The sequence below is a fragment of the Abrus precatorius genome, unplaced genomic scaffold (assembly GCF_003935025.1).
Source record: "Abrus precatorius isolate BTA unplaced genomic scaffold, Abrus_2018 Scaffold4, whole genome shotgun sequence".
Classification (NCBI taxonomy): Eukaryota; Viridiplantae; Streptophyta; class Magnoliopsida; order Fabales; family Fabaceae; genus Abrus; species Abrus precatorius.
Window position 1 is genome coordinate 14,476,851 of NW_020874384.1, and position 13,767 is coordinate 14,490,617.

At 32.1% G+C, this 13,767-nt stretch overlaps 2 protein-coding genes across 7 annotated transcripts in view; one reads left to right on the forward strand and one right to left on the reverse strand.

Moving 5' to 3' along the window:
- Positions 1 to 308: 308 nt before the first annotated feature.
- On the reverse strand, positions 309 to 3,573 carry LOC113865581 (neuroguidin). Of its 2 annotated transcripts, none has more exons than XM_027500250.1 (9): positions 3,477 to 3,573; positions 3,331 to 3,403; positions 2,891 to 2,978; positions 2,518 to 2,697; positions 2,233 to 2,415; positions 1,951 to 2,124; positions 1,714 to 1,865; positions 1,466 to 1,592; positions 309 to 681 (listed from the first exon to the last, which is right to left on the reverse strand). In XM_027500250.1, exons 2-9 carry the CDS (start codon positions 3,375 to 3,377, stop codon positions 670 to 672), a joined length of 963 nt encoding a protein of 320 aa, XP_027356051.1. In that variant the 5' UTR covers positions 3,378 to 3,403; positions 3,477 to 3,573; the 3' UTR covers positions 309 to 669. The 2 variants fall into 2 exon arrangements, with proteins under 2 accessions (XP_027356051.1, XP_027356052.1); XM_027500251.1 differs by having other exon boundaries at positions 3,331 to 3,408; positions 3,481 to 3,553.
- A 3,021-nt stretch (positions 3,574 to 6,594) lies between these two features.
- The window catches only part of LOC113864331 (protein SABRE), a 30,203-nt gene continuing 23,030 nt past the window's right edge, over positions 6,595 to 13,767 (forward strand). For all 5 annotated transcript variants that reach the window (XR_003504823.1, XM_027497929.1, XM_027497930.1 and 2 more), the window contains exons 1-5: positions 6,595 to 7,182; positions 9,444 to 9,555; positions 9,977 to 10,237; positions 10,926 to 11,191; positions 11,721 to 11,943. Coding sequence is in view for 4 of the 5 variants with exons in the window: in XM_027497929.1 (XP_027353730.1) it covers positions 7,061 to 7,182; positions 9,444 to 9,555; positions 9,977 to 10,237; positions 10,926 to 11,191; positions 11,721 to 11,943 (984 nt within the window). In the remaining variant the exon portion in view is untranslated. The remainder of the gene's footprint in view (positions 7,183 to 9,443; positions 9,556 to 9,976; positions 10,238 to 10,925; positions 11,192 to 11,720; positions 11,944 to 13,767) is intronic.

The window sequence follows — 13,767 nt, forward strand, 5'->3', positions numbered from 1 at the left end:
TAGGAATCGATGTGTCACATTGCCTTTCTTTCACGCAATCTTGAAAAATGAACCTGTTTCATAAATTCGTTCTTTTTTAAATGTCTATTTTTCCAATTTATGCATAATCGTGTTTTAAAAGTTTTCTTTACTACCATGCATCACAATATATGGTTTGTAAAAGATTACGAATCTGAAGTGTTGATAATCTTCGAGCATAACCAACTCGAGTTTAAACGCTACTGTTTAGACATCAGACGGGCGTTGGGTCCAATTTACCGAAGAACCAGTTGCCCTACATGTTCACCTGCGGACTTTAGTATAAAAAACGCAGAATGTTAAATTTACTCAGTAAATATTTAGTTTGATATGCTGCAGTACACTGAATATCAGAAGGTGGATTAGAAAAAATCCACGTGCATCACAAAATTGGGTGCATAATGGCAATAGCAAAAAGACACTCATTTCATTTCTTGAAAAATCTCCACCCCAGGTTCCCAACGACGCACTCGAGCCGATGATAATAATAAAATCTTCAACGGAATAAGGAGGAATGCATTAATATCAATTCTCTAGTTTACATTTCCTTGCATCGACCTCTAATATTACTTCCTCCAACCGCTTGCAGTAGTCAGTTTTCCAGATGACACTTCAGTCCTTTGGGTCAAAACCGTAATTTTCTTTCTTCCTTCAGTGTTTCCTCTGCGGGGACGGCAAAAATTGTTAGTCCTGACTCAACTGAAAAATCTACCAAGTCAATTGCTTTTTGCATACACTACTGTTGAAATTATAATTGTAAGACAAACATAAGGTATGGAAGAGTGTATATCGTTGAAGTAAGAAATTCAATACTCAAATATATAAAAAATTGTGTTCAGGAGTAAATTGTTTCAAAGGACATTCATGTAATTGTAATTCTTATTCGGGTTATCATTGTATCAGTTTTGATTATTTTATTTAGTACATAGCTCAAAATATGTAGACAACTGTACATATAGTATAAATTCGTCGTACCAAAAATTGGTTTTGAACATAACCACAAATATTAGATCGATAATTCAACATGCTTACTCCATAGAGGCAAAAATCATAGCAGGAAATAACAACAATTTACAAAATAAGGATCCCAATAAGGCTATCTGTTGGCTAAAATAATAAAATTCAATTGGCAGCAATAAGGTTAGACAGCAAGGAATCAGCTCATACAATGATATATTCCATAAATTAAAATTATAAAGCAATAGAACTGCATAAAACAAAGGATATAAGGCATACTGATTTTAAATGGATTATTTGTTACATACAATGGACAAAGAATCAATAGGAATTTAAAGTATGTAGAAGGTGCCCATCAAATAATTAAGTTTGATGCAACAGTATGTAAATCACATCCACCATACTTCAACTTAATCAGAATTTCATATTGCTGTTCATAATAGTAATTATAATTTCCATATAACAATTTCAAAGTATTAAAAGTACATGCCTTACGCTTCTTCAGTCTACTGTTTCTGCTGCTAACATTACTAGACCCCATTACTTGCTCTCCAGTTTCATCTTCAATGGGTAATGCTTTAATTTCATCATAGAAACTTTCTGTTAAACCTTGCAACCTGAAGTAGAATGAACAAAATCAATAAGTGAAACAAGTATTTAAATAAAAATGTTATAATGCAGTTAATGCCTTTTAAGACTGTAGAAATGTCCAGCAAACTTTCCAAACTCTTCCCGTACCCATTTCTTGATTTCTTTAGGTACTTTTCTCTCTTCCTCTCTTGTTTTGTAAGAGGAACACGAGTGAACAGCTCCTCTTCTTGCTGAGCACGTTCCTCCATCTTGGCAACATATCTATCAACTTCTCTGCTAGTTCCCTCAAAATCTCTTAACTGGGTAGTGGGCAGCCAAAACAAATCAATATGTAAACTTATTAAGTCATTATGATTCCAAAACAAAAATAAACTATAATGTCACCTCTTCAGGTCTTTCCTCCATATCATTCATTAATGTCCTTATATAATCACTCTGCTTAGCTTGTTTCAGAATTTCTTTTTCTCTTCGCAGGGCATTTTTTTCATGCTTTGATGCTTTATCTAGATCCATTGAAGTAGGAGCAAATTTTACAGGTTGATACGAATCATTCCCATCCTACAGCATTGAAAAGTTAAGTTAGCTGGAGAAGGTAAAAAGATGTTTTGCATATTACCACCCCACAGCATACCATAATTTACACTTGATATTGTTGCATACACTCACCTGCAAGGTCAAGTCTAATTTGCTAACAAGCATATCAGGATTTGGACGATACTTTGACACATCCTCACTCTTATTGGATGCAATTGTCTCCTTCTCGCTTTGAATATCACTTCTGGCAGCATTTTCACTAGCTTTCATTAGTTTCTGGATTTGGTATTGTTGTTTTTTGTCGATTGACCTAATCTGCGAAGGAAACCAGGGCGTCAAATGTCTAACACACATGATATCATGTAAATACATATAGGTAAACCCAGAGGATTATCACACAAAAGAATAAAACCAAACCTTTTCTAAATATAATCTTATCTCTACAATACTTCGAACAACAGGATGATCTTCTATTGATAATCCCTTAGCCTTCCGCAACAAATAATAAACAAGGGATTGGCAATAATTCAAAAGCAGCATATTTTTAGCTTCAAGATAACTGAATCCATCTGCTGTAGGATATTGACCTTCTTTCACCTGACACACGAGACATGAATTGCTATTAAATTAACATAAGTATATCAAATAATTGAAGAGATCAAGCAAGATGACTATTCTAGAAGCTGCAAGTCCAAACTAAAGAAAGTTTTAAAGTAGCAGCATTATGAATTTGAAGATAAAATCAAATTAGAAAACGTTCAAGGAATGATAAAAAAAAAGTGCATATCACCTTGGCAGTTAAAGATTGGATTTTACGCCTTACGGCATCAAGCCCTTCCTTCATTTCTTTCAACAGTACAGCAAGTTGAGGTGCTTCTCTGCAAACACGATACAGATATTGAAGCAATTATTCGTGTATCAGAAAGTTTTAACGGTTTGTTTGGATTGACGTTAAATTCGCTCAAACATAAATCCATTCTAACGCTATAAATTATAGCTTTCATGCTGAAGTGTGTTTTAACGTTATTTCAGTGAACTTCCAAACACACATTGAGGCCCAGTTTGAACAAGCTTTTCAATGAATACTTATAAAAAACAAAGATAATGAAGTAAAATGAATCAAGCTCCTCCCATATTTCTTCTCGTAATTATCAAAAAGTTTACCCAGTCTATGTCTTAAGCAAACAGCAATTGAACCATGTTCTAGTACAAGCAGAGAAATAAACATACTTTTGCGTGGTATCGTCATTGATTAAATGTTTCGCAGTATTTTCCATGATTTGCAACGATTATCAACAATCTCTAACCCTGCATTTTTGAGAAATAAGATTGATACAGAAAAAAAAAAACGCAGAGAGCGACAGAGGAAATAGTAACAACCAAAGCCAGAGAAAGCGGAGAACGGTGGATGTCAGATGCTGCGGCGGAAAAAGGGATTTGCGAATTAAGTTCTGGAAGGGAAATTTACTGTTGCTGAGGGGAGTAATAAGTTGCGAGGCGTGATGGGCCACGCAGCATGCTATTGCCAGTTTGCCACTGGAACGGCCCATTGTTTGGGCTGGTTGGGTTATGTCTAATGGACCTTTTTTGAAAAAAAAAACAAGAATTTTTGTATTAAATTAATTAACAGGTCCTTGTAGTTTCACTACAAATTTAATTATCTGCCTATACTTAATCATAAAATCAACTAAAATGATTTGATTAAAACTTTTTAAATATTATGAAAAATTATATGGGTAGAGATTTATAAAATTTTTTCTACTTTTTTATTACCATAGATAAATAAATAAATATATATAGTGATGTTAAATTTTGTCTTATTATATCAACTCAAGAAATTAGTATGTTTATATATTTTTTTATCTACTGTAAAAATATTTGTTATATATAAATTATTATTAATATTTTATTAGTTATAATTATTTTTTTATTAATTTATATATTTATCAAATCAATAAAATTTTATTAATAAATATATAATATTAATTTATTAATGATATTTAATTTAAATATAAGTTTTAAATTTTTTAAAAATTTATGATTGTTTTATTTAATATTGATTTTTTATTTTTTAAATAAATTCATTAATTTTTTAAAAAATTTTTGGTTAAAATATACTTTTAATCTTTATAATTAATATTCGTTTAAGAATTAATTTTTGCATTTAAAAAAATATATTTTAGTTTTTATATAATTACTTTATTATATTTTAAGATTTATCATTATAACATCGTTAATATTATTATTGGTACAAATCATGTACTGGGTAAGATATTCTACTCGGTCACTATAACAAAAGAATGAATCCGAATACTTCTTCAGTTTAAGATGAACATCCATCTAGTCAAGATTAAGATAACTTAGAAATGATTAAACAAAATTAAAGCAAATAAACTGTTAATTATCTAAATAAACGAAAGGTTTATGACAAAAATGAGTTATGAAGTTCCTTAATACAATAAATTGCCTATAAAAAGAAAGTAAAAGATACAGATAAACGTAGACTTTTGAAAATATAAATAACATTTATTGTCTAAACCGATATATGACTTTATTATCATAATATCTTTTGTAAGTACCTTTTCCATCGAACAGAAAAATAGATTATTAAAGACTATTGTATCCTGTATACGGGAACAAATTAAAAAATAATAAAATATTTGTATATTATATAATTATTTTTTTAAATATTGCATATACATAGTTGTGATAAACTATAAGATTATGAAAATAAAATTCTTTTATGACGATTTCAAAATTAAAACTCGTTATATTATTAGTAAAAATAATTATAATTTATTTTTTGTGAATTATTATTTGGTTTAACTTTTTATCTATTACGGTTAAGAAGTTTTAATTCCGTGAATTATTATTTTCAAAACTTCATTTTTATCAAGCTACCTAATAGTTCTCAATATTTTAGAGATAAATCAAAATATTGAAAATCAAGTTAGTTCATATAATTATTCTTAAAATTCGTTCAACACTTCTTTACGTATATGTTTCTTTTTGAGAAAATAAAAATAATTGAAAAAATAGTAATACTATATTCTAGTGCAACAATCCTTTTAATACATTATAAAAATATTAAATGAAATAAATATATTAAAAATATAAAAAAAATGTTTGATTTTTTCATTACTAAGTTGAGAATTGATAAGAGAATATCATAGAAAAAGACTTCATATAAAAAATAAATTTAAAAAGTCTCTTTAAACTAAACAGATCCAAAAAAGTGTACGTATAAAAAATTCTCATTTTCATATTAAAGACTCAAATTTACATACCAAATATATGTTAAATATTAGTTATTTTAAAAACTATTTCAAGTAAAAAATGATTTATTATTATTATTTTATATAATATTTATTTTAATGTAACAAATAATATTTTCAATAAAAAGTTTAACTTTTAATTGTTTCAATATCCCTTTTTACTGGACATTTGAAAATGAAGTTGCAAGTTTTTTTTTTCTTTTTCTGTTTTTGTTGTGAAAAGTTGATTGAATTTTAAATGCATCTTTATTAACTCTATTCTTTAGTTGAATTTAAGCATATAAAAATAATATTTCTTTTGTTATTGAAAATATATATTATATATATAATATTTATTAAGCTTTTATATTATATATATATATATAATTTAGTTGCTTATCCTCGACACTAGGGTTAATCATTTTCTGTAACTTAATAAGAAATTGAATTAATGCAATTCTAAACTCTCGTCTGGTTTTTGTCTTTGTTTGGAAGCTTGTTGTGAATTGATCTTATCCTTAAGCTGGGCTTTTCAACAAGTTCATAACAAAACCAATTCTTTGCATTTATATGTACATGTGAGGTGTTGTACTTGTTTACAAAAGAGTCTTTTAAGCCGTAAAAGTAAATAAAGAGACATGTAACTCATAGTTACAAGTTTGGAGTGGTATCTAATTTCATGTAACTCTGAAGAATTTTTTACACATGATAACTCAAGACAAATAGTTTCTAAATACAATATTCAATCCAAAGAAATGCTGTTGTTGTTTTTATTAAGTATTTTTTAAACAAAATAATTTAAATCCTCTAAAAAAATTTACATTATCTCTATTACATTAGTTATTCAAACAAACTCAACTTTTTATCATTTTAAGACTTTTTAATCAGTTTTTGAAATATAATTTATTTATTAAAAGTAACAGTTCAGATCATAAGAATATAATAAAAAGATTTAGTTTTACAATCATTTATCTTAAATATTGGTTTTAAACTATTAGAAATGAAGATTTTGTATGAAATTATTTTAATAAAAGATCCTTACTTTTTAATCACTTAAATTGAGTATTTAAATTTGATAATCGCAAAACCTTAAAATATTTAAATTGATCAGAAATACATAAAAGGAAAAATTGGAACGTGTAAACAAAATTAGAGACGTAGTAGTAATACGTATAAACAAGTGGAAGTGACATAAAGATACCTTGAACAACTAAACTACGGTGAAGAAGCTATTGAAAGATTGATCCATGCGCCTATGTGCGCGGGGAAGAAACCAAGACAGCGAGTAACCGCCATGGATCGTTGAAAAAAATCTCTCTCTCGTTTTACTACGGAGCCACGTATTAGGTTCGCTGTTATAAATTCTTGCACAAACAGTGACTCTCGCCGCACGTATCCGCACGCAACCTCTCCTGCACCCGCGTCGCACCCTATGACTCCTCCCATTTTTCTCTCACTAACCACTGTCTTCGTGCCTTGGATCACCGAGCACCTCATGGATCGGATCTGAGCAATCAACTATATAAGATCAAAGAACGCTTCCGATCAAGACGCTTTCACAGAACAAGTTATAAGAGTCCTCACTTCTTTTTCTTTCTAGGGTTCTTCTTTTCCTTTTCTCTTCTTCCTTATCCTTGTCGACTTCATTCCTATGAAGTCACGCCACACAACCGTGTTCGCGTTTCTTCTTGCGGAATTTCGCGAGTATGATTGAAATTCTGCCGTTTTCTGCTAACAACTGCTTTTCTCCTTCCAAAATGGCGGCTTCTCCTGTCAATTTCCTCTTCGGATTCCTGTTACTTTCTATTACATTGTGGCTCGTGTTTATGTAAGTTCCCCATTTTTTTTATCCTTGCTGAAATTTAGTGCATTTGGCAGTTTTTAATTTCAAATGCTTGTCCTGTATGTTTAGGTTGGAATCAGTTGGAATAGAGGAGTAGCCTAGTTTTAGCTGTGTGACACTTGTCTGATGATTTAGAAGGCTTATTTGCTTGTGGAGAAGTGTTGTGTGATACCTTTAGTTCAGAATATGTACTGAAGACAGTTCGTAGAGTTTATAGTTAGGTATATAGTCCAAGGGGGAAAGTGTTCCAGTACTAGTACTACATTACTTGTTTTTGATGGTTATAAAATGAGTTAAGTTATTTGGTAACCAAAATTTTGTAGAAACGTAGAGTTCATGTTATTTTCTGTTTCTAAGATAAGGGATTTGTTTGAAACTGTTGAACAGTTTGATGGATACAGTAGAAGTGGAATACGTGATTAGACATTGAAAGTTTGATAAATATAAGTATACCTTTGGGCTCAATGAGGGGCATCACTATTGGACTAACAATTCATTTTGGAAACTGAGGTGTTTGGGAAGTAACGGATGCAAAATCTACTCCTAACGAGTTTATCTTAAAAGAGTGTCAGGAAGTAACTCGTGGAGAAGGTTCCTTACTGGAAAAGACAAATCTTCTTTGCTATGTGTGCTTGACTTTTATCTTTTCTAGATAAGAGGGTTTGGTGCTTTAATTCCTCTTGTTCTTTCACTTGCATGTTTGTTTCCCAACACTTGATTCAGAAGTCAGAACCTAACCCGTAAAAAAATTGTTCTAAATATAACCTTGTTTTGGAATGTCAAAGCTCCCTCCAAAGTTAGAAATAGATACCAACTAGTCTCACGATTGGAAAAAAAACACATAACACAGACATTAGGATAAAGTGTTTCTGATCTTGCAATGAAGTCACTTATCATACCTTGTCTTTAAACTTGGCAAGTTTGGAGAAGTTGATTAAAAGAGCAGCACAATGCAAAAGGATTCCACTCTTGTGGCGTTTGGAGATAATTATTTGTATTTGGCTATCTGTTGTAAGCAAAGAGGTAGTTTCTGTAGCTAGAATTTACTGTTGCGTCAAGTCTCACTCTCTTGACGTGTTCTGGACATTAAATTTGGCACAATGCAAAAGGATTCCACTCTTATGGAGTTCGAAGATAATTATTTGTATTTGGCTATCTGTTGTAAGCAAAGAGGTAGTTTCTGTAGCTAGAATTTACTGTTGCATCAAGTCTCACTCTCTTGACGTGCTCTGGACATTAAATTTGGCACAAGGCAAAAGGATTCCACTCTTATGGAGTTCGAAGATAATTATTTGTATTTGGCTTTCTGTTGTAAGCAAAGAGGTTGTTTCTGTAGCCACAATTTACTGTTGCATCAAGGCTCACTCTCTTTTGACATGCTCTGGACATTAAATTTGGGGTAGCGAAACACGTAGGTTTTCAAGAATTGTTCTCAGTATTTAGATTGTTTAGAGGATGTGATTGTTTCTAGGGCCTCTCTTTGTTGCTTAGTCAGGTGTTTCACAAACAGATGCAGAGGGATTTGGGATATCTTTTTTATTAAGAGTTTGTTTCTACTTTTTTATTGTTTGTAGCCCTTGCCTGGTTATCTTTCTCTTTTTATTCTATTTGCTTTTTCTTCTTCCTAGTTTTTAATAAGTTGTCCTTGTATACATAAAATTCAAGGAAAAAAATTAGCAAAATACCTGTTTTTCATTCCACTTTAATCATGCAGTGTATGTTTTAAAACACATCTTGTTCTTGATATCCTTAGAAAGTACATAAAAATAATGCTACTTTATTTGAGTGTAGACTTGCCCATTATTGTACTAGGAAGGAAATGTCTATTGCCATTAATTTTTATCTAAACTATCCTTGCTCCTCTTTGTTAACCACACTAGTCATTTAGAGAAATTATATAGGAGTAACGGGAATAGGAGGGGCAATAGACACTCACGTCCTTATATGATTCAGATTTCAGAGATATTGAAATGTGACCAGGCTTGGGGGGGGGGGGTGTTGAAAAATCCTATTGTCAAGAGAAGACTACTTAATTGGGGTGATGTCCCTTGTGGATCTGTTAAAGAGGAATACCCAAAATTTTGTTATCAAATTATATCACATTGATGATTTTTGTTCAGGTCAATTTATGATAACATATAATGCTTTATGTTTTATGATTTGAGTATTATGTTGCCATTTATTTTTTTTCACACATTATTCTTTAAAGACTTCGAACCATCATGTTGCTTTTGCATCTTATATAGATTTGCTTCTGGGTTGCTGGCTTGGATTTTGAGCCGGATTTTGGGAGCATCTGTTGGATTTCGTGTTGGTGGATGGAAATGTTTAAGGGATGTGGTAGTGAAGTTTAATAAGGTTTGTTTTTGCCTTCGTTCACTGCCTTATTCATTATTGGAATTTTGAAGCACATTGAGGGGGTGGGGGGTGTTACATACTGCATTTATCAGGCTATAGTTTTAGAGTGTAAATTGCACTTGGTGCTGGGATTTTGTTGTAATAAATGATGTAAATATTGAATGACTAAATTGTCGTTTTCCACAACTTTTGAGTGAATTTCATCTTATAACTTTTCCCCCTCCAAGTTTTCATCAGCTTCTGAAATCTCTGAGAAATTTTGTTCAGATGATCTTTGTTTTCTTGATATACCCACACCCTTGGGATCCTAGTTAAAATCCTCAATGTTCATTCTATTGAGTTGTAATGCTTATTTCTGTTATCAGAATAGTGTTTTTAAGGGCTCATGGCAATATTTTCTGTTGATTTATAACATGTACAGGGTGCTGTTGAATCTGTTTCTGTTGGTGAAATTAAACTCAGCTTACGTCAGTCCCTGGTTAAACTTGGTGTGGGTTTCATATCTCGAGATCCAAAGCTGCAAGTGTTAATATGTGACCTAGAAGTTGTTATGAGGCCTTCAAATAAAAGCCCAGGGAAGAAGAAAACTCGGAAGTCCCGTGCTTCAGGCAGGGGAAAGTGGATGATTGTGGGCAATATTGCAAGATATTTGTCAATTTGTGTGACTGATCTGGTTCTGAAGGTGTCCATCTCCATAAAATTGTATTGTTCTGCTTGCATGGTCAAACATATGCTGACTTTTATTTTCATATACTATGGTGTGTGCATATAGCACTTAATGTATTTAAAAACAGTTTTAGAACATTAAGCATAATGATTATCTTAGTTATCAATAGGAGGCTGTAGCATAATAATGGAGCGGAGCGGCCACAGGTCACTATACAATTTGAACAGCGGAGCAGTTTAAATAGTGGCCATAGAGTGAAACTTAAAAAAAAAATCATTTTTGTCCTTAAAAAAACATTGTTTTGGGGAGGGAGTTTTTACTTTTGTTGTTATTTACTTGTATGTTTTGCTTAAGAGCTGTGGCTTTTTATTTTTAATTATGAATATTTCATGGATTTTAGTTTTTCTTTTAAATCTTTCAGCATTTATATATATAGTATAAACTTTTAATCTGTATATAAAATTTCTAAATAGTAGTCATTCTACTATGCGCTATCCTGCTATAGCATTTTTGGCGTTGACCACTACGTGCCACAATCTGAGATTGATAACTATGATGATTATTATGTTAATCATAAAAATAAATTTCACACACTGTCTACTTATAAGTTTAAATTAAATTGTATTAGATTTTCTTTTGTTTTTGCGATTTGAATCTTATTATAGGTTTTTTGTTCACTGGTAATCTCTATTGAACATTGCAGACACCTAAATATACTGTTGAGATCAAGGAATTGAATGTGGATATATCTAAAGATGGTGGGTCCAAGTCAAATTTGTTAGTTAGACTGCAAATATTACCTATTCTTGTTTACATTGGTGAGCCGCGAGTTAGTTGTGACCTGTTGTCCAATTTAAGTGGTGGAGGATGCAGTTCTTCTGGCCAGGCGTCCATTACTGCTATAGAAAGGTCTTCTGCTCCTTTTATATGTGAAAAGTTCTCTGTCTCTTGTGAATTTGGTCATGATAGGTATATTTCTTCTCTATATACATTTTTTTATTATTAATTTTGCACATGTTTGAATGCTAGTTGGAGAAGAGGAAGTAGGTCGTGTCTTAGATGATCCAAATTGTGTAGCATGTAACCATTATAGTTGGGAGGCAATGGGTGTTTTCAAGGGAGGAATTTTAATTGTAAGGGAGATTTCAAATTGACATATAACACATGGTGAAATACTCAGCTGTGCACTAAACTAATATAACAAACACTTCGTTTGACAAATATTGCATGGTGGGACTAATATTTAAAAATGCCAAATCATCTGGCACTTTTGTTTCTATTGGTTTGGTTCAAAGCTCTGGAGGTGCACCTTGTGTATCTAACAAATTTCCCCATAGAAATTATCAAATGGAACTTCCTTCTGAATTTATATTTGTCGCTGGATGTCTATGACTTTGCACTGCCTAAGGGCTCTTCTACTTGTGCTTGCTATTGATTTGTTGTTTCTGTTGTTATATCTATAATAGGTCAATTTTGTCTTTCTTCATTTTGGACACAGGGAAGTGGGTATAGTTATTAAGAGCATGGACATTTCCAGTGGAGAGGTCACCATGAATTTGAATGAGGAGTTGCTTGTGAAAAGCAAGAGCCCATCAGACTCTTCTTTTGGGCCCGACAGTATAACAGGGTCACATGCTGATTCTGTGAGCACAAAAAGGCCATCAAAGAAGCAGCAAACACTTGCAGCTATCTCCAAGTACAGCTCTCTGTTTCCTGAAAAGGTTGTGAATTTGACCTACTTCCTATTTCTAATCATTACATTACTTTACTACTGTCACTGCTGCTGAGCGAGAAATGTATAAGTAATCCTGCCTAACAACTGAAAACAGCAAAACACTTTAGAAACATTGAAAGCACATCAATACAATAATCATCTTAAATACTTCTTTCCATTAAAATTCATTTTCATTTTCTAAAACTGTTCATTCCTTTTGACTGGATATCAGATGATTACATATCATTGTCCACAACACGTCATTTCATGTATTTTGCTTGAATATATAACTTGCATTTCTTCTTTCGTTCTGGTTGGCTAGATTGAAACATAATCCTTTGGTTGAAATTAGTTTTTTCGGTTGCTCTTGATGTTTCGTAGAAAATGAATCTCTATCAGTTGATTCTCCCTTGGCATTTTTTGATATATTGTTATTCACTGAAAATATTTGAAGACTGCATCTGCTTTCAGTTTGAGAAAAAGGTAGAGGAAGGTATCACATCCAGGACATCATCTTTGAATCTTAAAAACAAAAGAAGAATAAGGTAGTTTTTGAAATTGTAGAAACAATTGGCAGTCTTTCTCAAATCTTTAGGTTTAACCTATATTCTTTTTAATTTTCTTTCTATTAGCCTTTTCATCCTTGGTGTTTTCATGATTTCATCATTGATTTTTTGCCTAGACATCCTGGTATGGTTTTGGTTTCTCTCGTATGTTCCACTAAGATAAAATCCTGAATGCTAATCATAGTAGTCAATAGGGGTTGCTATTGTGGCGTAGCGGCTTCCTCCGCTATTCCAAGTGCATAGTGTCATGGTTTAGTGTAGCAGCGGGAGCGGTGCAAATCGCAGCAGCTATTTGATGCACAACAGAAATGTCAAATTTACCATTGTTTTCTTAACATTAGAAGGCTTTTATGGGGGGCAATTTTGGGATTTTGCTCCCCCTTTACATTGTCAATTTCTGCATGTCGTTGTATCATTCAAACTCTACTCTTAAACCCTAAGTGCTCCCATTCACCATCTTCGGCAACTTCTGCTTTTCCAACAAGCTTTATAGTAGCAAATGTCCTTTTCTGGCCAAGTTCTGGTTACTCATTTCTGATGTGACTCATTTGTGTTAAGAGCTACTTTCTAACCAAAATCTAACTTTGTTCACTATATCCAGCCAAGTTATATTGATCTTCATTTCCAAAAAGACCCACACATTTTCCGGCAAGACCATGTGTGTTGGGGTTTTTTTTCAGTGAGACTTTGTTTTATTCTATTTTTCTTCTCTACTTTGTTCTGACTTCTAAGAACTCCTCCAAACGATTTTGAAATCTACAGCATATGTAACATAATCTATATTTGTTGTATTTTACATTTTCAGAATAGTGGTCATCCCACTATCCGCTATAGTGTTTGTGGGGTCAGTCGCTCTTTGCTGCTATCCGAGATTGATTACTATGATGCTAATGTAGCACTTCTAGGTCTAGTATATGCTCTTTTCCAAATAAACCTTTTCTTTTTGGTGTGTTGAGGAGCAGTGGATGAAATGTTGTACTTCTGTCTCTCTTCTCTAATGGTTTCTTCTTTTATGAACTGAATAAAAATCTGTTGGTGGCGTGAACTTTTAGTGCTGTTTGTTCTAATTAGTTGTCTTTTTTTTTTTTTTTTTTTTTCCAAATATTAGTGTCATCTAATGGCACCCTATTTACCCCTTTTGTATCTGTTATGTGTAACTAATTCAGAATGTTGAACATTCTTTGATTGTGGAGAATATTGGACTACTTAATTGGACTGATGCACTATATCATCATTTTACTTTCTGGTTGATTTTGTTGTGTAAT